At 39.0% G+C, this 24,752-nt stretch overlaps 1 protein-coding gene across 3 annotated transcripts; it reads right to left on the bottom strand.

Annotated features, from left to right (window-relative positions):
• Nucleotides 1-356: 356 nt before the first annotated feature.
• TSG101 (tumor susceptibility 101) lies at nt 357-24,699 on the bottom strand. Of its 3 annotated transcripts, none has more exons than XR_014542134.1 (11): nt 24,493-24,699; nt 20,179-20,263; nt 19,384-19,449; nt 18,791-18,954; nt 18,167-18,293; nt 15,716-15,782; nt 13,503-13,600; nt 3,933-11,433; nt 2,826-3,028; nt 1,707-1,946; nt 495-835 (listed from the first exon to the last, which is right to left on the bottom strand). XR_014542134.1 is itself a non-coding variant. In XM_083589099.1 (10 exons), the coding sequence occupies exons 1-10, from the start codon at nt 24,532-24,534 to the stop codon at nt 746-748; spliced, it is 1,182 nt and encodes a 393-aa protein (XP_083445225.1). In that variant the 5' UTR covers nt 24,535-24,699; the 3' UTR covers nt 357-745. The 3 variants fall into 3 exon arrangements, 1 of the variants encoding a protein (XP_083445225.1); XR_014542135.1 differs by having other exon boundaries at nt 3,933-11,430; XM_083589099.1 differs by lacking the exon at nt 3,933-11,433 and having other exon boundaries at nt 357-835.
• Between the last annotated feature and the right edge of the window lie 53 nt (nt 24,700-24,752).

Raw genomic sequence — 24,752 nt, 5'->3', positions numbered from 1 at the left:
TGTAAGCCAGGGTGGGCAGAGAATAGATCTGTGTTATTTAAAGTAAATCAACAAGGATTAATGACTCCCTCCCGCTCCCAAATACAGCTAAAATGAAAGTCAGAGGGTGCAGGTTAACCAACAGTACATTATTGTAATTAATTCCATAATGGTCCCCAACCCAAGACTAAATCTGATCAAATGGACAATGTGCCCTATAACTGACTAAACTAGCAAGGTTATTGTGAATAGGGGGGCTGATAACTGATCTGCAATTCTAAGCATACATAGTCCCCCTGAACAAAATGGGCCTTATTTCTTCTGTGTAAGTATGCAGAGGATGAGACTAGAAAACAAACACACATTTTATCCCAACCTGCTACTAACTTCTACGCTTTTATTATAAATTAATCTTGAAAGTACACGTATGAAGTTTCCAGCTACATTCTACATTAGACAAACTTGAGACTACAGCAGTGGCATTCGTTACACAAATGTCTGTAGCACCCCCAAAAAAGTGTTAACACAACAAATTTTATTTAGCCATCAGCCCACAAATGCAAAAGGTTTACAGAGAATAGAAAGTGCATTAATAAAGCTAGTCCTTACCAAAAAAAGAAAAAAAAGAAAGAAAATATATTATCCATTCAAAATATTTTACAAGTTGAATGATGTAATAACTTATTCTGGCCACTTACTGATTAAAAGGAAAAAATAAATGAGGATATGACCACTTGGACTACACCACTCTTCCCTAAACCATGGGTCAGTAGAGATCACTGAGTCCTGCCGTTTTTCTTGCTTTCTGCATAAGTGCCCGCAGCTGAAACTGCTTGCGAGACAAGAGGCGGACATGCTAAAAAGAAAAAACAGGCGAGGGTAAATCATCTGAGCATGATCCGACAGCAGTTATAACATTTTAATTTGATCAACTTCAATGGAGTATCTTTATTACTGATAAATGAATATTTAGGTCCAGATTTTGAATTTAAAGACAACTTGAAAAGTAAGATACCATTTTGATTGGCATTTTCTCTTTGACTGTATGTCCCAATAATTTCGAAGGTGTAAATTTTGACATTTTTAGATTCTTATAAATTAACTTTGTGTAATGGTGCATGTAACATATACCAGTGTTTCTGAAACTTTGGTCCCTAGCTGTTGTTGGACTACAACTCCCATAATCCTTGACAACTGGTACTGCTAGCTAGGGATGATGGGAATTGTAGTCCAACAACAGCTGAAGACCAAAGCTTCAGAAACCATTTACTAGACACATGCAGTCACCCACACAGTGGGTGAATTAGCCAAAATGGGAAAAGGTAAAGAGGGCATTTGGTTGGCCATACAGCTACAAGCACGTCTTCAGAACCTAAAAGCTGAAACTGATCCCACAAAACCTGACCAGGCAGTGCATTAAATACCTCACTCAGACCTGTTACAACAAGAATATTTACACACACCCATGGGAAGACAAGTTATTCTGTTCTACAGGCTTATATCTTCCTGGCCGTCAGGTGTGTAAGGCTCTAAACTACAGTTTTGCTGATGTGAGAGAGCAATAACAACAGGCACACTCTGGTACCATCCAATGCACTTGAAAAACCCTCCCCTCTTCCCTACATTTGAAGAGGCATTAGAGTTAAGAACTAGGTATATAACTATTGGTTTCAGTGGACCAGAAAAAAACTGCATGAACGTACCTTTGAATATTTACTCAAACCTACCTTTAGAAAGATATCAAGATCAATAACTCCACGTCTCAATGCTTCACCCAGGTAAAAGATGGTATCTTCAATGGCATTTTCCTCAGCATACAAGTTCAGAATTTGTTTGTAAAGTGGCGCTGTAGGAACAATAACTTCATCTACGTCATTATTTTCTGACTGACTCTCCATTTTTTCCAAGGCAGAACTCAGCTCTTCGTCTTTCTTTTTCAGGAGGTCAATGTTCTTGTCAACTTCAGCCTAAAATAAAATTATAGGTTTGTTTTAAGATGCCTTGATACCTATTTAATCAACACCCTAAATTTCATTTTAAAGTCCATGGAAGGGAATTCCAGGTACCACAAGAAAGAGGTTTCCCTCCTGCCCTCAAACATCTCCCATTGCATGTGAAGAAATTACCCCCACACTGCTCTGAGGGCAATAATGGCAAAAAAAGTGTCTGGGGAAACTTGGGATCCACTGAATCCCAAACTCTCCTGTTCCCATGACATACTTCTGGAATGGCGGGGGGGGGGGGAGTACATGGTCCTGAAGCTGGTGTACTCAGTTTCCTGTCCTTTTGGCACTAATTGGGAAACTGTGGCGGTAGGCAGAGTGGGCAAAGGACAAGGTAGATGCAAAAGGGAAAAAATCAGGACGGGTGCTGCAAGACCACCTTCTGCCCTGCCACCGTAAGGCCGGTAGGACTTTGGGTGTGGCATTTTCTTTGCCTCAGTAGGATTGCTCCGTAACATTTTACGAGTATTTATGTACGAGAACAGCATTTAACTGCTTATTTGGATGGTCTCAAAATTTTACCATTCCTGTGCTATTGACCTTGTAAATAACCATAGACACAGGACAAATAATTGTAATAATTGCAGTTTTAAGACCACTATCCCCACTTGCAAATAATGAATCAGTGGTGAGGAATAGATGGCTAAAAAGAAAAGGGCTAAATTTTTCATTTCCTATAACTGCCTTACCTACCACACAATGGATGCCAAGAGCTACAGGCAGCAGAATCTACTGCAAGGAAGGAAATGTTCCAGCTGCTTTGAGCAACAAAAAATGCTTCGTTGTTGTTTGAAAAGACATGGGAAGTCATGAACCCAATGACAAGCCTTTTCGTTTGCTTACCACTTCCTGGTCTAGGCGAGTTACCATCTCTTCAAGCTTTTGGTGACCTTTTTTCAAGTCTTCCTCTGTGCGCTTCAAGGCATTGAGCTCTGCCTGGGCACGGTCCATTTCTTCTTTCATTCTCCATCTCAACTTATCACTGACTGCTGAAATAAGCGAAGCTCGAATGGTATCTTCGCTAATGGTGCCATCTCTGCTGGGACCTGTACAATAAGATTCAGTCACAGAATCAACCCCCTCTACCTCTGAGATTTGTAGGTCATGACAATCTGTTTGCAAAGGTATTTGAGGCTAAAAAAGCTAGAGTATGTTAAAACAGATTAATTTTTAGACATAACATTCCAAAAGGTGTACCCATGAACTCCTAAGTTGCTTAATAATCTATTGCACTTTCCCAGCTTAAGGAGGTTCTGCCCATCTTCTCACAGAGTGCAACTGTGAACTTGAACCAGCAAACATTTTAAAAGCAACCATAGAGCTTTCAAGTGTTAGCTAACTAACACATTAGCTAACTATCACAATGAAAAAACATCGTCCTTGAACACAGGCCACTCAGCCACTCAAACTTTACTTTGGATACACCCCCAAATTCAAAATGTTTTAATGAAAACACAGAATGCTTCTGTCAGATTACTAGCTCTGGTTATTGTTTGAGGAACACTGAGTTGAGCTACAAACAATGAAACACTAGTTTATTTTTAATACAAATATTTCTTTTGCTTTTGCATCAACCATCATATAAAATATCTACAGTCATTTTTTATCACCAAGTTCACATGAAACCCCAAATGTTTGCCATGCACAAGATGGTCTTTCCTTATTAAAACCTTTCCTTCCAAACACTCACATCCACTAATTCACATTGCACATTCAAATCTACAAGTTTTTCACTTGTCTCCTCACAGACAACACTGTCTGAAGAGTTTCCTTACATTGAGGACTTGAAATTTTATAAAAATGAATGCCCTGTCTTAATCACTACCATTACTAATCTACAAATATATTTTAAGAAAGTATTCAATAAACTGTGTAGGTTCCAAACATCACAATTATATCAAACCTAGCAAGAATTAGCAACAGCACTCTAGTATAAAAATTGTATTTTACCTTAACACACCAACTCAAAGAGCCCCACAGGTTTCATATGCAGCTTGAATTTGCCGCCATCCATGTGTTCTCTTAACATTAAAACTCTTCTTCTTACAGTCTCTTTCACAATTATCAGTCCATTCTTTTTGCTTTTGAGGTGTTCCCACTGCCCCAAATAGCACTTAGTATGTAGAAAGTATGGTATGGGTCCATCCCAGCAGTTTCCTGACCAGCCCACCTGCAGCAATTTTGTCCACTCAGCAAAAGTAAGCAAAGTACGGAAAACGACTGTTCATGCTGTTCTTTCTGAATCCGCTCTGTCTTGCTGCTGCTTCATTCACACTGGGGGATCTTCACGCCAAAACAACTTTATGGAATCACAGTCTCTGATTGGAACTTCCGACTCCAGACTTGGGATTTCACTTTATGAGGATACATTGTGAATTCATTTTCAGTATTTCATTCTTCCTGCTTTCATTTTCTTTTCGTTAAATGGATATCAGTTTCTTATCTTCAGAATAAAACTCATGACGGATGAGTATCACAATTTCATTTCTTCAATGCTTTTAAAGTCCAATTACCAATTTCAGTGAAGACCAGATTATTTTTATTTGCTCTCATTTCCATTCTTGTCTTGGGTTCATGTCCAACAAAGTTCAAAGTCTGACGCTAATGTCCGTTATGTTGATCATTGCTCCCTAAAGTCTTTCTGCTCTTCTCTTGAGTATGCATAGGCGTGGTATCATATGTAAGGAACACTGAAAACTGGTGTCAGATCAAGAAACCCTTCTGCATAACAAATGTTGAGCAATTTAAACCAAAAATTATTTGAACACAAAACATTATTACAACTCAGAGTTCTGATTCTAAACATTTGCATATCATCTGAGTTCCCCCCATGAAGCTTTTATCCCAAAAACAAAACATAAACACCTCTCCAAAGATTGGAATTATTAATTTTCTATTGTATTAAATGTATAATAATACAGATTTTAATAAGACATTCTTATGGGACAAGGGGCCCCAAAACATCCTGGAAAATCTCCAAATACCAACACCTCCAAAAACGCCTCCCACTATTACATCATTACTGGTATTTAACTTTTAACAGTTTCAACTTGAATTATATGCATATTTCTGAAGAATGAACAGACATACAGACAGTTACGCTGATACATGCTGCTAGATGTATACAATTTGTAAGGCGAGCCCAAATAAAAGCATCAAAACTCATGTTAACAAATTCCTGCAGGTTCCAAAATGACAGCTAAGAAATAAGCAAAGGCCAGAGCCAACATCCTTAGAACAAATTGTTGTTGCGTTGCTTTTAAAACAAGCCATATTCTCATTAAATATAAAAACATAGCTTGTTGTTAAAACATTTATTCAAATACTTGTGCAACAAGAAAACAAGTATAATTCAAGCTAAAACAGAGATGGAAGCCAGGATATTGTTTGATATTCTTTTAGCTTTAGAGGGGCACCATGGAATGTGTTGTGTCATCAAGTGCTGTCCCAACTACTGAAAAGACCCAACGCAAAACAGTATGTAGTAGACGTTCTATAATATAATCTCAGGTGATTTGAGTGAACTGCAAACATTCAGACGTTTTAACTAGCCAAACATAGGAGTGTAACTTAAGTGATCTAAGCAAATATGTTTATGTACATCAAAAGATGTAACCCTTTAATCCCTCTCAACTGATTTAAGAATTCATCAAAGTTTGCCTTTAAAAGATTAAGACCAGACTAGCTATGTGGTAGGACAAATGAAAACAAGTATTCTGGCAGACTTAAGGTAGGTTTGCAGTGATGTCAGCATGTGATTATCTGCATTGCCAAATTCCAAGGAAGCCTGGTAGATCGGGCAGATGAAAATGTGTAGAGCCCATTTCCACAACATAGTGATAACAAAAGCTTTTGACAGGTGATCTGCATTATTTGGGAGCTATGCAGCACCAAGTGCCTGAAGACTGCTTTGCATATTTTGCCCCCTTATCCATCAAGTAAACACACACTTACACTTGCTCCTAATAAAAAGAGCAAGGGCTACTTTTGGTTGAATTTCAAGTACCATCTCAAATCACTAATGAGGTTCTCTTAAGTGTTTTCCCCATTCACCCTCTGTTGCATATTCCTGTGCCTGAAGACAGCTCCACGCAAGAGTTTACTGCAGAAATTGGTCCTAAATTGCAACATGTTGCATCGTTTTCTTCTGAATGATCTAGATAACAGTTTCAACAAAATAAATGAAGGTTCTGTTCTGAAACTATCCATTTCTGTGTTTTCCATACCAGGTTTTATCTTCTTCTACTACTGTCTAGACTTGTCCTGTTTAAAACGAATTATTCAGAGTAAGAAAATCATGAAGGCAGTTTCAAAAAGTAACTTAACCTTATTTTGATAATCCCCTGCTTCAGAAACTGTATTAAAATTGGGCAACAGCAAAAAAAGAAAATCCTCAAAAAAGAAAAACCTGAACAAAACGAACAAACCACTTGGCTCAACTGAGTAAGCTGTGCTAAAGAGGAAGGTAAACACTGTTCAAAGCAACTATGGGTGATATCAAATATTACTCATTCAGAAGTAAACCCATTTAGATCAATGGACTTAAGACCACTTATTTCAGCGGGTCTACTCAATGCTAATTTAGGATTATCAGCCTATATGGTCATCCAGAAAATGATCTTGAAAAAGCCAGCAAAACAAAATCCTATTCAAGTGCTAGACCCACATTTCCACATGCCCCAGTTTTCTAACTACCATAAGCATATATCATATAAATATATCTTAGAACCAGTTACAACTTCTTGGTCAAAGCTGTTTATTTATGAAGCTTTTGTCTAGAGCTTAAATAAAGTCAGAGAAATAAGTCTGCATGTACAAATATATGGTTTTAGATGTACAGAGAACAAGACAGGCTACCACCGTATACCAATTCATACCAGGAGCACTTGATTTGAAGAGCACCTTCAAGAACATGAACCCTTAACATTTTCAATCACTTCCATAATTAGCCACCCTTAGAGAAGAGTTCCTGGCATGCAGCCATACGTCCAAGGGAAAACTCAGACATTTAACCTTTGCTATACAGAGTCTAGTTTCAGAGCTGACCTTATGGTACTGACCTTATAGTACTGCAGACTAGCAGTTGACTCAGACAGAAAAGAAACAGCCAAATATCAACTTGGCAATGGAAGAAACTGATGTTTAATTTAATTTAATAATGATGACTATATATCACCACCAGCAGGACAATGTGAAATGTAACATGTAATAATGGTGTATTCCTCAATTATTAACTAGAAAAGAATTTTAATTATCTTTTCAGTTGACTTTTCAGGAGGGGTATGATGTCAAACAAAATATTAACACTGAAAGATGGAAGTGCAAGATTAAACAGGCTAAATTGCTTTAGCTGTATCAGAACTGCCAGAGTAGACAGTCCATTTTAAAGGATTAATACATTGTGGAAGTCCATCAGCTGGGGGCCCTATAACCAGTTTGAATGACTTCCAGAAAATACTGCCTTACTAGGCCTCTGTTTAGTTGAACTTCAGGTAAGACATTTCTTCAGATAAGGTAGTAACCTCCACCCCCACCCCACAAATTAAGTACCTTAAGATTAATACTGCCATAAACCCTTAATATGCAGCTTATATTCTTGAGCAAAAAAAACATTCTCTGAGAATAAAAATTGAAAGGAAAGAACATTGATATCAGCCTGGGGTCAATCTTCACTGAACCTTTTACCAGGCAATGCCAGGAATTTAACCTGACACATCTTCAGCAGACAAAATATCTGCTCATTGAGCTATGGTCTCTTCTTTCTCAGACCCTGCTTCTAGTGGCCCAACAGCCAAGGTTGGAGAGCCCTCCGTAATGGCCCCCATGAGCTGCAAGGAATTTCCATCAGAAGGAAATTCCACCTCTTGCCCAGTAGAAGTGCTTTTCACTTGTGCATTGGGATCCTGCTCCATGATAACATAAGTGAACTCTGAACACCTGAATGTTAATATATTTACGGAAAGAAATCTAAGAAGAATGAACCCTGATATCCATCTCTACTAGTCTTTTTAGGGGATTCCATTCTAATTATATAACTGCTACTTACCCCCCAAAGCTTAATTAAGTCTGCAAATCAAAGAGACCCTGTGGAAGATGTTGCTCTGCTCACTGCTATATTCCAGTTCCCCAAGAAACTGGAGTATTCCAACAAGAACAAAGATTTCTGAAAGGCCACCTTGTTCGTACAGATGTGCAAGCAAGGGAGACGCTGTGAGCTAACATGAAAATATAAAAGCAAACTTAATATTTGTTGCTCATTCATAAACATGCAATATACTTGAAATACTATATACCAACCGTAAGTAAACCATATATAGTACTCAACAGCAGTGGTAACTAAATTTTAACAGCCCCAACAAAATGAATACCATGGATCCAAAAAGCAACACTGTTTTGCCTGAAAGCTTTCCCTTGCATTCTCCCAAAAAACCACCCTTGAGAGTAGAGGGAACCTCAAGAACAGTATGAGATGGGTGGTGAGGAAATGCAGTTGAAGGGGGAGATCGGTAAGCTGCTTAGTACAAGTAGAAGTCCTTTCAACTTATGTAAGACAAAGTCTGGATCCAAAGCTTTACTTTTACCTCATGCAGATAATGGTCACCAATTACTGATAGCAACAGCTCTTGAAAGTTTTGCTTTAATAAAATTATGAGTAGTAGTAGCTTACTTAAACACGCTATTTTTATACAACCTAAGTATAGCTGAGGAAAGTATCACCATTTCTGGGATGTTTGACTGTGGGCTGAATCAAGAAGTGTTTCAACAAGTACAATTAGCAACCCAAAGAACATCTTTCCTCAATTGTCTTTATAAAAAAAATTCGCATCATTCAGTGTTCGCTAACAAAGAATGTAAGGACTAAGAAATAAATACTAGTATTTTATTGTTAGAACACAAATCTCCAAGTTATACAAATTAGATGGATCAAACAGCATTGCCCAACATCAAAAAGGTAGAAAAGATAGGCCCAGATCCATATTGGAACTTAACGTCCCTACTACAAGCAAGTATTCAAAATGAAGGCTATAGTCAGTTGTAAGCACCAGTAAGCGCCTGCCATGTCCTTAAGGGAATGAGCTGGACCGCACTATAAACATGTAGAATTCTGCTCCTGTCCCTCCCAAAGGCTATATAGTTCTCCCCCAATCTAGTGGGAAATTTCCAGAGTGGTATGCAAAGAGAGGTTATGTAAAAAAATATAAATGTAATCCAAGCATTCATCTTAAACTGCAGTAAAGTTCAAGTCTAGTCAATATCTGTCTGCTACATTCTATTCCTGTTGCCCTTGCATTCCAGAATCACATTTGTGCTAAATTTTAGCTTCCAACATCAACCTACAAGATTGATATCATATTTGGAAGTACTGACCATTTAAAACCACAATACCAACGAATCCAGAATTCATCTGGATATTGACCTGATTTCAGAGAAGCTGGGAAGGTGAATAAGCCACTGAAGTTAAGCTCTCTCGTTTGTGAAAGGCACATTACATCATAAAAGGAATTTACATAAAATGTGCTACCGAAACACTGAAGGATATTGTCTTATGTGGCTTCATTCACAACCAACTCTCCTTAAGAATAATCAAGTTCACGGCAGGGTTCTTTTAAAATAAAAAAAGCATATGCTTCCCTGTAATTTGTTTCCTAGTAAGTACTAACAGTGATTGTGAAAAATGGTCATTCTATTAGATTGTATTTTTAAAGCAAATTCTGATGCAGGTGATCTGCCTTTTTTTCCAGGAAAGGTGACACAGTAATGCCAAAGCAAAACGTGGCAAAACTGTCATACAGTCACTGTCAGACAGTTCAACAAGCTTCGAGGTAAGCAGAATATGTACCTTCACACAGTTTTAACAAGTGCCATAATAGCTCTGGGCAGTCATGATCTTTTGCAATGAATGTCTTGCAGAGTAACATTTAAAACTTTCAGCGTCTAAAACTTATATAGGATTTTGGATGTGACATTCCTGGTTGAATAAGCCATGAAGGAGCATCTGGTGCAAGCATCTGGTGTTTAGGCTGGTTTTAGTACTTTGAGCCCAGGCTCTTTAACTCAGTTTCCCATTATGTCTGAAATTGGGAGCACTGGTTTAATGTTGATTTACTAACCAGCATCTGAAATCTGATTTGCAAAGTTGTATTAAACCTCAATTCCCCATTTCAGAGGAAAGTGTGACTTAAAAGCAGCTTGGGCTGAACCTGGCACACATGGGGAGGCAGGAATAAGCTTGATGCTTATTCTTGCTTAATGAACTATGGTTTATTAAGAATTTTACCTCTGAGCCTGCCATATGTTAATAAACACTCATGAAGCATAAGTGATTAACATATAACTAGAGTAACATGTGAGTCCATGTATAATGAAGCCCTAATGCTTCAGTTTGTTTTCCTGCTCTAGTCAGACTCACCTTTTCCAAAGTTACATATTTTTTATGATGTTTTTTCTGATCTACCCACATAAAATAGCTTTGTAAGCTATTACTGCACCCATATTTTAGGTAGCTATCACCTCGTGCTATTCACTGAGCATTTTTCGGATGGGAATATCAATCAGGGAAACTAAACTGCTTGGCAGTGTCTCTAAGCACACTGTAGAAGCAAACTGAATTCAGGGGGGTGGGGAAGTAAACAGAATTTTAAAAAAACAAACAGTTAAATATATCGGCAAATGTCTTACTGCAGTGGTTGCAGAACAATGCCACTAGCAATTACATTACTAAATTAATACCCACCACCATATTAACAGTGCAATTCCACTGCCTGAAAATTCAAATTACCACCGTTCACAACCTTCTAATAATCTCTGTCTGTAGAGACCTTCCATACTTGCTTAAACTGAAATCTATTATTCCTTCTCCAAAGAAAAAGTTAGATCAAAGTCTCCAAAACACTTAATAAATCCATGTTGAAGACATCTGTGCCACTTTCAGACAAGAGAACACCATTTAGATGGAACAATCCTGGAGATTCTGGGACAAGTGAATCGTGTTTGATTATAATCCCTCCAATACGTTCCATAAAACTGCCGATTTCCCGATTTACTCTCTTCCTGCTTTTCTCCATAAATTCATGGGACATATCTTGGCTCCATGCTTTGCGGGGTACAATATTAGACCAGACAAGGATGCTGTTCTTGAATGTTATCTTAATATGTATTATATCTTTCTTCATTTGTCTTATGATATCATAATCTGCGTATGTCCCAAGGTCATTTCCTCCTAGATGGACCACCAATATATCAGGATCTGTTAGACGCCGCCGTGTGTGCAATAGGCTGGGTATCAACTGATCCCACGTCATGCCACTCTTTCCTAGCCAATGTAGTTTGGCATCCTCCAGTCGAATGCCCAACTGTGGGCCAAAGCTTCTTTCAAGTGCTCTTTTTTCTGCCCAGAAAACGTAAGAATGACCACATATCCATACCTGTTTCTGCTTTCTTCTGCCATCTGCTATTAAGAGAACAAACATACATTAATGCTTCATAAATTTTGTGGCCCAAGCACCTCCTGAAAACTTTATTCAGTGTTGTCTGAATTATTCCATGTAAAAATCAAAACATGACACCTCTATCTTAAAATACATGGCATAATAATCCATAAAGTCAACTCTTTATTTGAAGATTGGTGTGTAAAGTTTACAGGTAAAAATGCCTGTATGCAAGTTATAAGATCAATGGAAAGGAATGCATGCCCATGTACCCTTTTGATCAATCTTACAAGAGCAAGTGAAAATATCTTTTCTAAATAAAGTTGCTAACAATCCATTTAGATCTTGATAAAGTATATAGGTTTGATAGATGTGCTCTACTCAGAATGAAGTTCTTCCAGATTTTTTTCCAAAATTAACAAAAGGTCAGGAGCAGAAGTCCATACCTTTCAAGCAGAAGAGAAAGCTTCGACTGTTAAGAAAGCCCAGGGAGCAGAGTTATACTTCTCTATTAAATCTTATGTAGAAATTTATGTAACCATTTCCACACTTTGCCTGACAGGATTAATTTTTGTTGCCACATTACACCTCCATTTCTAAAAATTCATTTTCTGAACAAAACGCTAGAAAGCTTGGACTAGGGATAGATTTTCTATTACTGCCCTGAAAGAATAGTAATTTGATCTCTTCTAAACAATGTAGACCTCCAGTATTAAACTACAGAAAATTATCATTTTTACATTCTCCGTTCAATTTTCAACTTGTTTTTGTTTATGAAGTCTTTTCCTGACATGCAATCCAGTCAATTTTATAATTGTAAAAATGGTTTTATTGTTTTTAGAGTTTGCATCTTTTGTATTTGATCTTATTGTACATAGCTTCAATAGCATATGGCTCTGAAGCAGTCTATAGACCTGTAAAATAACAACAACGATAATAGTAATAGCTCAACAAAAGTGATGGTAATTTTTGGTGTTCAAATATATTCTATGTGACATTGGACAAGAAAACAGTGGATGATGATGTGGTCAGGGATCTTGCAGTCTTTGTGCTAAATAATAATGTGCTTTCTAAATTATACTCTTTTGAGGGTTTTCAAGTTTTTGCTTATCACTAGAGGCAACAATACTTTCAGATTCTTAGGACTTCTCTGAACAGGTTTGGTAGTTCTGGGCTAAGTAGTAACACAGGTGAGCAAGCATTTCAGCACCCAAGAATTACACTGAACACGAAACTGAAGAAAGCTGTTGATTGGCACCTTTAGCTTACAGATCAACAAACTTCACAAGATGAAGATCTGGTGATGGTAGCTGGGCTACTTCATGAACGGCACTTCTACACTTGCATCACACACAAAAAGAGTGGGGGGGGAATCGCAGTTTGGGAGTGTACTGGAAAACACGATGGAGTCAAGGATAGCTTGGTTCGCTTCCAGTTAAGCACGGAACTCAACTGTATTTTCAGTGCTACTGACCCGACAGCAATCAAGGTTTCTTCAGTTCACATCATCCTTAGGTACTATTCTCCATCTTTGGCTGACATAGCAAAAGGCTTGTAAATAGGCTGTAGTACTGCCTCTTGGACTGCAGTTACTCCACACTGGCTACATGCCTCTTCATTCTTGTGCCCAAATGATGCTGCTGTTCAAGTTCCTGGTACATTCAGTGGTGTGATCAAATGAAACCCACCCTTTTCTCATCATTGAAAAGTTCATAACTACAAGATCATTCCCCCAGTTAATAAGAACATAATAAATATGTAGGCTTAAAAAAAAAAAAGCCTTCGGGCTTTAATTTATCTTGGACCTGCAAACATAATATTTTCAAACACATGTGAACTTCATTACATAAAACAGTTCAATAAAAATGAAGTTTGTTGAACAGTGAAAACAGTTAATGATTGTTCCATAAATCAAACAATGGAGAAAAAAATGAACATCTAGCATGGTTAAAGTGTAAAATAACTGATGTTTTTGCCACGAGGCACTTAATGCCCATCTTAGAAATAGGTGTATTTGGATTTGCTTTATGCTATATATTTTGAATGAGCCATCTCATTACATTCGGAAAAAGACACTTTCAAAGTTACTCACCCACAGTGGTTACAGGAGGCTGAGAAGGGTAGTGTTGTGTGCTAGTTGTTGGTGGAAATGATCCGCTAGGGGGAGGGTAAGGATAGCTTGGGTAACCACTTGAAAGGGGAGGGGGAGAAAGACACAGTGTTATGCATTCTTTAGTTAATATTTCCATTCATAAGCAATTTTTTTTTACATTTAAACAATTTATAATAGACAAACAGAATTTAAAAAAGAGCCACTGATGCAGATATAAACAGTCAGAGTAATATTCAAGCCTATCAGAAATTTGTTGTCATCCATAGGTTTCAGAGGTATCAATGTTTTTATCAATGTTATTCAAATAAGTATAAATAAATTTCAAGTTCCCTGATCAAAGTTTCTTCACATTTGTGGATTAAAGCTGAAGACAGGTAGAGGCACTCAGTCTAATTATTCATGGTTCATTCTGTTAGCAGTTAACAGGTTTGTACTTTGTTGCATTATTTTCATTTGAAAAGGTCTATGTTGCCTTGGTGGTTTCATTTACAGAGGGGAGATTGAGCAGGCTCCTCCAACTGCCAGAGAACGTACACATTTTAGAGTTTCTGCATGCTATGTTACTTTCCTCAAAAGTTAGTGCCCTCTATTTCCACTCAGTTGGTGCCATGCACTCCATTTTCAGAATCAGTTATATAATGCATATAGTGATGGCAGAACTAATAAGCCATCAATAGTAGGAAACTAGAGACAATACCACCACAGGATATGAAAAAGGGAGATACAATACAGTACATGTGTGGGATTTCTACACTCAGAACTGTGTCTATTGTGAACAAGCCTTACTGTTTAATTCATTGTACTAACACTAGCCAACAACTAAAGGGATAAAATGAGCCGATGTGTAGAAATAAAGCAGTCCTCAGCCCTCTTCTGTCTCCATACATTAAAAGAACATGTGCAAAAGGTAGCAGTGTATTATATCAAGGTTGGTGTTAGATTTTAGTAGACTCTCAGACTGGGCCTCTCTCAGTTCCCCTGCCCAACAATGTGTCTTCCCTTGGCCACTCTGCCCACCAATTCTGCTGCCACCAGTCATTTCTCACTCCCTCTGGTTGTGCTTATCCAGCAGATGGCAGCGGTGTTTTTGATGGAAAACAGGCTACTACTCAGCTCTGATCTTCAGCAGCAGATGGCTGCCATCTCAGAGACCCCAAATGCAATGCCTGTTTGTGAGCACTGCATTTTGGGGGTCCTGAGATGGTGGCCACCCACCACGGACTGGAGTTTGAGTGGTAGCTTGGCTCCCATATGAAAATGGCACCTGCTGGTGGAGGGTAGTGATTGGTGCATTGGACAGAGACCCCAACGGTGGTGGAAATGCCAGGCAGAGCGCCAATGGGGGTGATAGCAAGACTGGCATCAGTTCCATTGGGGCCCTGCCAGAACACATGGGCTGCAGCAGTTGCTCCAGTATGTTGGGTTCTAATCCTAGGTCTGTTTTGGAGTTGCTCCACCACCACTGCCCACACTGTCTATTACTGGCTCCACCCTCAGACTTATACTTATTGGGCAGAAAGTCTGAAGGGGAAACTTACACACGTTCAGCAGAAGGTATACAGGCTCCTCCATGTAACTAGGAGTTCTGTGGATGTGTGGATGCAAATTTTGTGGAGGAGCCTGTGTGCATTAAGCTGAACTTACACACATTCTCCCAACAGATCTTCTGCCCAGTGCACAAAGGTCTGGGGGATGAGCTGGAGGGAACAGAGACATCAGAGACAGAAAAAAAACATCCATAGCTGTGCACCCCCCTACATGTGTTCTTTGAACATGGGAAGCCTAGGTTTTTTATATATAAAAGGGCTCTCATCAGGAGATTATGCAGCCAAATAATGTTAAGAATGCAGGAAGCAAGCTGAAAAGTTTTATAAAAAGGCAAGAACGTGAGTCATTTTAGAAGTATAGGTTTACAATGACACCAATTTTGCTCACTATACACTTAATCATTGCTTTACCCAAATGAAGGGACCTTAAATGCAACCAGGGTTTTTGATGACTGTATTTAAATAACAACATATAAAAGACCCTGACTCAACACCCAGACAAAACTGAACTCAAGATGAATGGAATACAAATCTAATGCTTTTAAAGTCCATCACTCTCAATTTCAGAAATGGGCACAACATCACATTGTCCAATATTGCCAGTGTAGTCTATTGGATCAGCAGATTCAGCAAACCATAGCTTACCTTGGGTTAGGTGGTGGTCCAGGAGGGAAATGAGGCATTCCACTTGGCATTCCTGGCATATAGGAAGCTGTGCACAACAACAATTTCAAACATTTTAACAATTTAGGATAGTGTTGTACAATTATAAAATTATCTTTACAAATAAGTAGTTAAAAATTAATTGGGTTGCCTCAACTCAAGGTAGATCCACCAAATGAATGGAATTAATGAACTTAGGTCTATTTCTTTCAATGGGTTGAGTAGAACTTAGTTGAATACAACCAACTAGATTAGATCCAAACTTCCTGTGAGCAGAAACCTTCTGGGGGAAAAGGAAGAGGCAAAGACCATGGAAGTTGGTGCTGAGACAAGAGGCAATGATCACTTCCCCAAGTCTCCACTGAACCTCAGTCCCTTTTTGGAACAGAAGCAGCTGTTTTATTAATAGAATGACAACTATTGATGCTATTACATCAACTATTGATGTAATTTCTACAGTTGTAAAAGTTATTTTTTAATAGCCCAAATGAAGAAAATGCAGAAGGAAAGAAAAAAGAAGTCTTCTTGAACCCTGCCCCACCTTCAGAATAAGCAAACAACAGCCCAGGAAACCATTCCTGTTCCTAGTCTTCCCTGTTGTGCTTGCACTTATTATGCATTTCAGTTACTTTACTCTTGCTGCATAAGCCAATTCAGAGTGTTCCTTTATCCCATTTTTTCCTTACACATATTCAAATCCATAGGTGGAATTCAACATCACATTATTTCAATTGTTCCCTTGGTGCAAGTGTTTTTGCTTGCTTGACAGAACAATCTCCCCTCTTCTCCTCCTGCAGTCTGGGGTTTTTTCCTCCCAAAGCGGATAGTGTGGGGAGATCCTGCTGTGCTACTGGGAGTCCTTCCACTGGCTCCTGCTAGTACAATTGTTTAGTACTTTAATTGAATCCAGTCCTATATAACCAGGGAGTCCTTACAAGCAAGCCATTATTAAAATGAAGCGATTAATCTAATAATAAAGATTAAAATGTTCATACTAAGAGCTGGATCTATAGAGTTGGTTCCAGAATTGCGAGGGAAAAGGTCCACTTGCCCCCTCCTCCCCGCTGCAGCTCACTACACCCCTTCCAAAAATCAGCTGAAATTTGGGGAGTTTCTGGAGTGGTCCAAGATGGGACACGAGGGAGAAATCAATCAATTAGATGTGATGTGTGCCTTGCATTCATTAAGTATAAGTAGCACATCCCACACTCCAATTTAAGACAATTGAGACTGCACTTTGGGGCTTTCTCCATTATCTTATATCTCTCACTGCACCAACTCTACATTCAGTGCAATGAAGAGTTCTGGAGAACCTGAAAACTTGCTTGCTATTAATATTACATTTCTAAGGGTCCTAATGAAGCTATTTCCCAACTGTGGTTTTGCACAGCTCCACCCCCACTGAAGACCAGGACAGCTACCTATGATTTTTAAAGTGATGGTGTCAAAGTATCAGTGTTACTATCAAGCTGGCAATATATAGCTTTATTAGTTCTGAAGTCAAACTCCTGGCTATTCTATATTTGGCTGACACCTACTGGCAGAGATGATATTCTCTGGTGGTAAAAAGTACTGTACAATGAGAAAGCTTTTTGCAATGCTAAAATGGCAAAAAAGAAAGCAAATTTAACTTTCCTTGAGTGTTCAGCATTGGTACATCTAACAATGACAGGTTTGTGTTCTATAAAATGAATTTCCCTACAATAATACCAGTTTTCAAACTGGTATAAGTATACATTTCAAATAAATGCCCTACACATCTTGTAAAATAGCACAGTAAATTCTTGCAAAATAATTAACAGTTGTAGGAACATCTTTTTCTCAGAAGTTGAGAGCAATGGAACATAAAAGTGTCATTATTAGATACTCAAAAATTAGATACCAAAGCGAGTTTTTAATTTGATTTGCAATTAACAGAAAAATAGTATAAAGGATGCCAATATAACTGTGCTAGCATTATAAAATAAATAAGTTTCATAAACAATGACATATGAAGATAAAGGTACTGATAATGGCAAAATATTAGCATAAATAATGTTTGAAAATAGATCAAGGATCAAATGAATTGTAGCAATGTTGTTGAGATTGTAGTGTGGGCGCTAAAAAACAACATCTTTCATGGAAATTTATTTATAATCAAAACAGTTATTAGGCAGCATGTTCAAAATATCTAGCCTAATTCTCTACATTTAAATAAACCAAACTCAGAGCTGCTGGTAGCTGAAAAAGATTACACAGAATGAATATTGGCTATACAACTTGTGCTCTGGAATGGGCAATTGGCAGCAGAGATACTTTGTATTTTAACCAACAACATAACTACATATTCAGAAACCAATACTACAATAACTAGATCTTTTCAACAATACACCGTGCCATTATTCTACTTGTTTTCATTGCAACTTGCAAGTATATGGGGTACAAGGTACTTACAGTTTGGTGGTCCTGTTGCCTGGTAAGGTGGGTAGGCTGCTGAAATGGTAGGCCGAGAGAAGACTGGAGGTTCTTCTCCAAACACCACAATCATCACTTGAATCAAGCCAATCAAATCTGATTGTGGCTAAGGGGGAAAGCATATAAAAATCTCTTTGCTTTTTTAATCCCACAAAGATTAACAATGACAATGCATCCATCACCTTGTCAGTTATAGGTGGTCATTTCATTACTCTATTTGTAGGTTTTGGTCAAGTATATTCCAATTCAGGTGCAATCACTAACTGATAAAAATTAAAAGTGTAGCATATCACTGAGAAAGTACTAATGAGAATATGAACCCTAACCCCATATTAATTATCAGCAGCAATTAGACATTTTACGGCAGGCCACATTTCAATTGCAGATCTCATGAACGGAGATCAAATATGACAAAAGCAGTAACACAATTAGTACTATGTAAGAGTGCTAAGATTTTACTCAATAGAGACCCCAGTTTCCCAATGTCACATCTTTCTGCTATAACAAATGACCAAAGGAGAAAGAAGAATATTAAACAAAACTGCTACTTAAATGGTGAAATAATTTAGGGCTAATAGTTAAGAATTTTATAATTGTACTTACATGTTTCCATTCATGTAGATATGGAAGGTATATCTTGCCATTTGCATCCACGTGCTTCCCAGTTTTAATTGTCATTGAACTAGTTGGCTTAACAAAACAGATTGGTGGATTGTATGGATATGTATCCAACAGCCACAGACATATTGGGATATTGTATGTGTTACCTGAAGAAGTTATTTAAAAAGAAAAGATGAAAGCATTATTATTTTCTCCTTCTGACAATATATTTTAATGCTGTGAAATAGGAATGATTACAAAAGCTGCCCTTGTAGTGATGGAAGGCCTTCTAACCTCCACTAACAGAAGCAGGCTGCCCTCCAGTCCACTGTTCTGGAAGTCTCCTTGAGCCCCTCTCCCAGGGTACGAGAAGGGAGGGGGAAATTCCACTGCACACATTGTGCTAATGAAAAAACTTTGTTGGACACTGCACAAAGAATAGGAAAACCTCCTGTATGTGGCAACACAAAACAGTTGTACAAAGGTCCAAAACTAAGAACAAAGCATTCAGAACAAGTTAGTGACCAAGCTGATCAAAGTAAATGATGTAAGCTTTCAAGTAATGTACTGGCAATCTACCAAAGACAAATACATACCTTTGTAATTTACAGGAATGGTTCCTGTGAGGCTCATCAGTTCTCTTGATGAACCATCATTAAAAACTGAAAAGCAAAAAAAAAGTGTTATGCAACCTGTTCATTTTATAGTCAGATAACAAAAACTGTGTGCATGCTTGACAAAACAGATATACAGTATAATCTCAGAGACTACTTTTTTTCAAACACTTCTCTATATAGAAGCAAGCATCTTCTAGGAAAATGAACTAACAACACCACACAATAAGAAATGGTGAGCAAATTATTGTGTGACAGGCAGATCTGCTCCATACAATTCTAGCATCTATGAAAAATAAAGCTGCCATAACATTGCTATTGTAGTTGTCAGCCTTCAAAGCAAAGCCTAAAAATGAGCAATACTATGTCCAAGTCAAGTGAGGGGTGGCTGTGGTACTCCAGACGTTGCTGGACTACAATCCCATCACCCCTGATCATTGGCTTTGGAAGAAAAGGTTCCCCTATTACCATTTTGCCAAAAAGCATGTCTCAAATAATTAGCACAGTGCAGGGGTGACTAACCTTTGGTCCTCCATATCTTGCTTAACTATAATTCAAATCTTCTCTGACTATTGGGTTTGCTAGCTAAGGCTGACTGCAGACTAACAAGATCTGGAGAACACCAGGTTAGCTACCCTGGTCTAACAAGTTATCTTATTTCTTCTTTGTCATAAAATTTCTTACACAAAATACAGTATGATATACTGATAGGAAACCGACATAGGCTAGCTAACAAAAATACTGTACAAAAAAGAAAAACATAACATAAAAACTCACCATATCCATCCATTACAGGCTTGAGGTCTTTGTACTGGGTAATAACACTGACAGTTTCCTGAACAGTCAAGTCTCTGTACTTGTACTAGGGGGAAATAGATTTTTGAAAATCTTAAAGCTCCACAAAAGACAACTTCCACTGAAAACATTTAGACTTCCTTCAACACAACTATAGTGACTAGAGAACAATATCTGCACAGTCTTCCAAGCAGGTAAGATACTACACAGTCATACCTCTTGTTAGGTTTGCTTCATGTTACGTTTTTTCAGGTTGCGTCCCACGGCGACCCGGAAGTACCGGAAATGGTTACTTCCAGGTTTAGCCACGTGCGCATGCACAAACGCGCAAAATGATGTCACGCACATGCACAGAAGCAGCGAATCGCCACCCGCACCGCTGCAGGTTGCGTTCCTTTCATATTGCGAATGGGCCTCTGGAATGGATCCCGTTCGCAACCAGAGGTACCACTGTAACTACTTTTGTATATAGAACCACTTTGCTGAATTACAGCCAGAGATTATAGAGTAAACCTGACCTGCCAGGATCAAGTATAAGTGGTATGTCATGATGCAAAGTGAATCAAACTCAATTCTACAATTAGGATGCTCAAGTGAAATGAGACTATCCACAATCCAACATGTTCTTTGTTTTGTGGTAAGCTGACACAGTTCTACAAAGAAAATGAATACACTTATGAATTAATGTAGACCACTGAACAGATTTTTTAAATTGTTGATGGCAATGAAATAAGTAGAGGATTGTGTCTCTATGACAGAGGCACATATTTAGTCCAACATCTCTGCAAAAACCATCTTTCTCTACCTCAGCCATCCACACACAGCGCCAACTGATCCAGAGCACTCTCAGGTCCCAATCTTATATCTGTTGCCTCTCACTCTCCACTGGACAGCACGAAAACTGATTTCTTCAAGCTCCTCTTTCAAGTCCACTATCAACTCTGCTCACCTACTTGAGCAATCGCAGTTCACAACTCCCTGTTCTTAAGGTCTCCTTGTATGGGAAATGCATCCAGAAGACAAAAATGTATCAAGGAGTTAGTGATCTGTTCCTTCCCCCTCCCTTGCTCTTGTTACGTTTTTTGATGGTGTGAGACTGGTCTTTATTGGCCTGAGAAAGTTGGGAGGAGATGAAGCCCCACATACATCTGCCTTAATCAGTTGGAAGCATAGTACTGGGAACCTTCTTTGACACTGGACATTGTTTTGAGAAGGTGAAGAACTGGGAGGGGGTAGCTAATGGATGATCTGCACATAGCCAGTCTGGCAAGCCACACCTGCTACCTATGGTTTGGGCAGAGTTTCTTTGAAGCTCCTGCACAGACTGATCGGCTGCAGGTCTGTGCAAAGTGAGGCTACCTGGGGGAGTCGCTTTGCCACTTCTTGAGGGCTTCCAAATGGCAGGTTGAAGTGCTTGCTTGGTATGTATACATTGCTTGCTGTTTGAGAATAAAATCTGTAATCTTCTCATTCACTTGTGTTTTTTGTATTGCTTCTGAATCTCATTTTAAAAGAACCACCTTGCCTTTGGTTTTAAGACCAACAGCAGTCAACTTCTGTGGCCACACTGCTCAGAAAGAAGTACCAGAGTTTGCACTGCAGCCACGACATACCTTTATGCATTAGAATACAGATTTAGTCTGATCTGCTAACATGGCCAAGTAAAATCAGCTGTGCAGAGCCAGCTAGCAATGTACTAGTGACTTTGTACCTTTAAGGCAGTCACCAAAATTCACGTCCAATTAATTACCAATATATTTGTTTATCTGAAGACAATGAGAGTTATGCAGCCACGAAAAAAGAGAATAATGCAAGAATTAATATTTTAAGAATTATGAATAGTATCCATGTTCTACACCACACTAGCTCAACATTTAGTATGCTCTTGAACAAGTTCAAATATTCAATCCTATGGTTTATCACTAATTTGATAAAACCAGTCTAAAAAAGGGAGGAATTCAGTGTCACACTAGCACAAACATTCCATCAGTGCAAGCATTTCTACAGAACAATCTCCCCCCCCCCAGTTCTGGGGGTTCTCCTGACCCCCCAGCAGGATAGGAGAGAGAAAATCCCATTGCACTAGTGGAAGCCCTTGTGCTAGCTCCCGCTAATGCACCCACTTAGTTGAATCTGGCCCAAATTAGCATAGTGCTAGCTAAGAAGCAAAGATGATATGCAAATTTCTACTCATAATCTTTAACAACAAAAAGCTGACAAAATACTGTCCCCACCCTCAGTTAGAAATGTATGTTAAAGGTTAAAATCACAGGTGTCTAATAAGGCAATGATGCATTCTTACATTCTACTTCCTCCTCTTCATTCAACTTGTTACAAAGTAATAAGGTGGTTTTGCAACTTACTTGCCAATTAAGTATAGAATGGATCAGAAAATGACTCAGGGGAGAATATGCACATTAAACCTGCTGACTACTTAAATTAGCTTCATCCAACTAAAGGATCAGCTGGATGAGTAAGACTGCTTGTCCTACACACATTTACTTGGGAGTAAGTCCCACTGAACTCAACTGAACATGAGATGTAAGGCTGCAAATTTAAGTACGCTTACAGCTCAATTCCTATATGTTTACTCAGAAGTCAAAACCAGGCAGATAGCCTTCTCAGTGGTGGTGCCCGCCCTGTGGAACGCCCTCCCATCAGATGTCAAGGAAATAAACAACTATCTGATTGTTAGAAGACATCTGAAGACAGCCCTGTGTAGGGAAGCTTTTAATGTCTGATGTTTTACTCTGTTTAATATTCTGTTGGGAGCCGCCCAGAGCGCCCAGTCAGATGGGCGGGGTATAAATAATAATAAATAATAATAATAATAATTACTACTACTGAATTCAATGAAGCTTACTCACATATAAGAATCAAGATTAAATTAAAATTAAATGGCACTCACTATTTAGGTTATTCTTTAAGTACTATGCATTAATAATTATTAAAGAAGGAATAAGAGTTTGTGTTTTCAATAAACTTAATTCCACTGTAGCACAGCAAATAAAAATACAGTACAAATAGCTTCATTTATTAACAATTTAACAACAAACCTACACTGAACTTTGCAATTCAACTGAACTTTGGTTTGATACTGATACCAGTTTGGCATTCTCATCCAGGTTTTATCATGAATCTAGTCACCTTTCATCAATGTTCAGAGCCTTTATGTTCTACTGATTTCAGCAGAAGAATAAAGAACATTAACAACCTTCTCCAAATGAAATTCCCAGCACAAAAAAGTTGCTTATACAGGGAATTAGTGAACTAAGCTGCTGGGTGGCATCCTTTTCTTTGTAACTGACATACCGGTATTCCTATAACCTGGTAAATTCAACCCTATAGTAAATTTCTTACTTTTTAGTGTTTTAAAATTAAATGTTTTGACACTATCTAAGTACCTTAGAGTCATTAAAGCTCCCAAGTAAACTGTACCCAGCTGCTGTTAACAGATGCCACACTAGGTCAACTTGTGTTAATTCACAATTTGGGCCCAAAGTACCTTTATACTCAACCTTGATCACTGAGATTCTTTGATGGTAACTAACCAACTCCTTCACCAACCTGAATGATCTCTGCTCACTTGCTGAGTTACATACGTATTTTTAAAATGTGGTAGTAGTAGTAGTAATAATAACAACACCACAATCAAATTTGTGTTTATTTAGACTTTAAAAACTCCTAAAGAACTTGCTTACTAGTTTCCATGATTCCTTTAGCGACTAAAAGCTTAGTCGTACCCATGTTCCTCATTTCAGAACGGAATTTAGCTTTAAATAGGCCACAAAGGGCAACAAATGATTCCGGAAACCCACAAAAACAAAACACCCAACTGAAAACTTGGGAGAGGTCGCAACACGCCCATTATTTTCCTGTAATAACTAGGGAGGCCTCAAAGAGTTAGCAAAAGGCGTTGGGCGCTAAGGGTGATCCCTTTTTGGACTGGACAGACCAGGGACTATTTCGGCCTGCTCTTTCCCTTTGCGGACTCCCAGGAGGATCATTCTCGCGACCCACGAAATTAGAAACCCTTCCCATTCCTGCTGCCAGAAAGCCGGCCTCGTTTATTCGTGTCTGGCTAGGATATTTTTGTGGGGTTTTTTCCCCCTCTGGCAGCAGGAAGAAGGAAAAGATAATGACTCAGGAGGAAGTTTCGCTCGGGAAGCGGCGTGAGGTGAGGGGAGAGGGGCGGCCTGGAGGCCCCGCCGGGTGGGCGAGCGCGGAGGAATCCCCGGGTCTGTTCCCCCGGCAGAAGCCCGCTGGGAGGGGCTCCCCGGCCGGCCTCGCCGTTACCTTGCCAAGCATCTTCTTCAGCTGGCTCTCCGACACGGCCATGGCGGCGGCGGCGGGGGCAGCGGGCCCTGCCGGCCGCCGGTGGTCGTCGTTCCGCGCCCCTCCTGTCGCTCCTCCGACTCCCCGCGCGAACGAGGAAACCTGCCCCGGCCTCCCTTCCGGTGCTTCCTTTCCACCCGTTTCCGCTCGGCGGCGCGGCGCGACGTCACTTCCGGCGGCCAGGTGCCGCATGCGCGTGAGCGTAGACTGCGGTCACTGAC

This window comes from Podarcis filfolensis, assembly GCF_964270895.1.
Source record: "Podarcis filfolensis genome assembly, chromosome: 1".
NCBI lineage: Eukaryota > Metazoa > Chordata > Lepidosauria > Squamata > Lacertidae > Podarcis > Podarcis filfolensis.
Note: the sequence above shows the minus strand (reverse complement) of the source record. Positions and strands in the feature narration are given on the sequence as shown.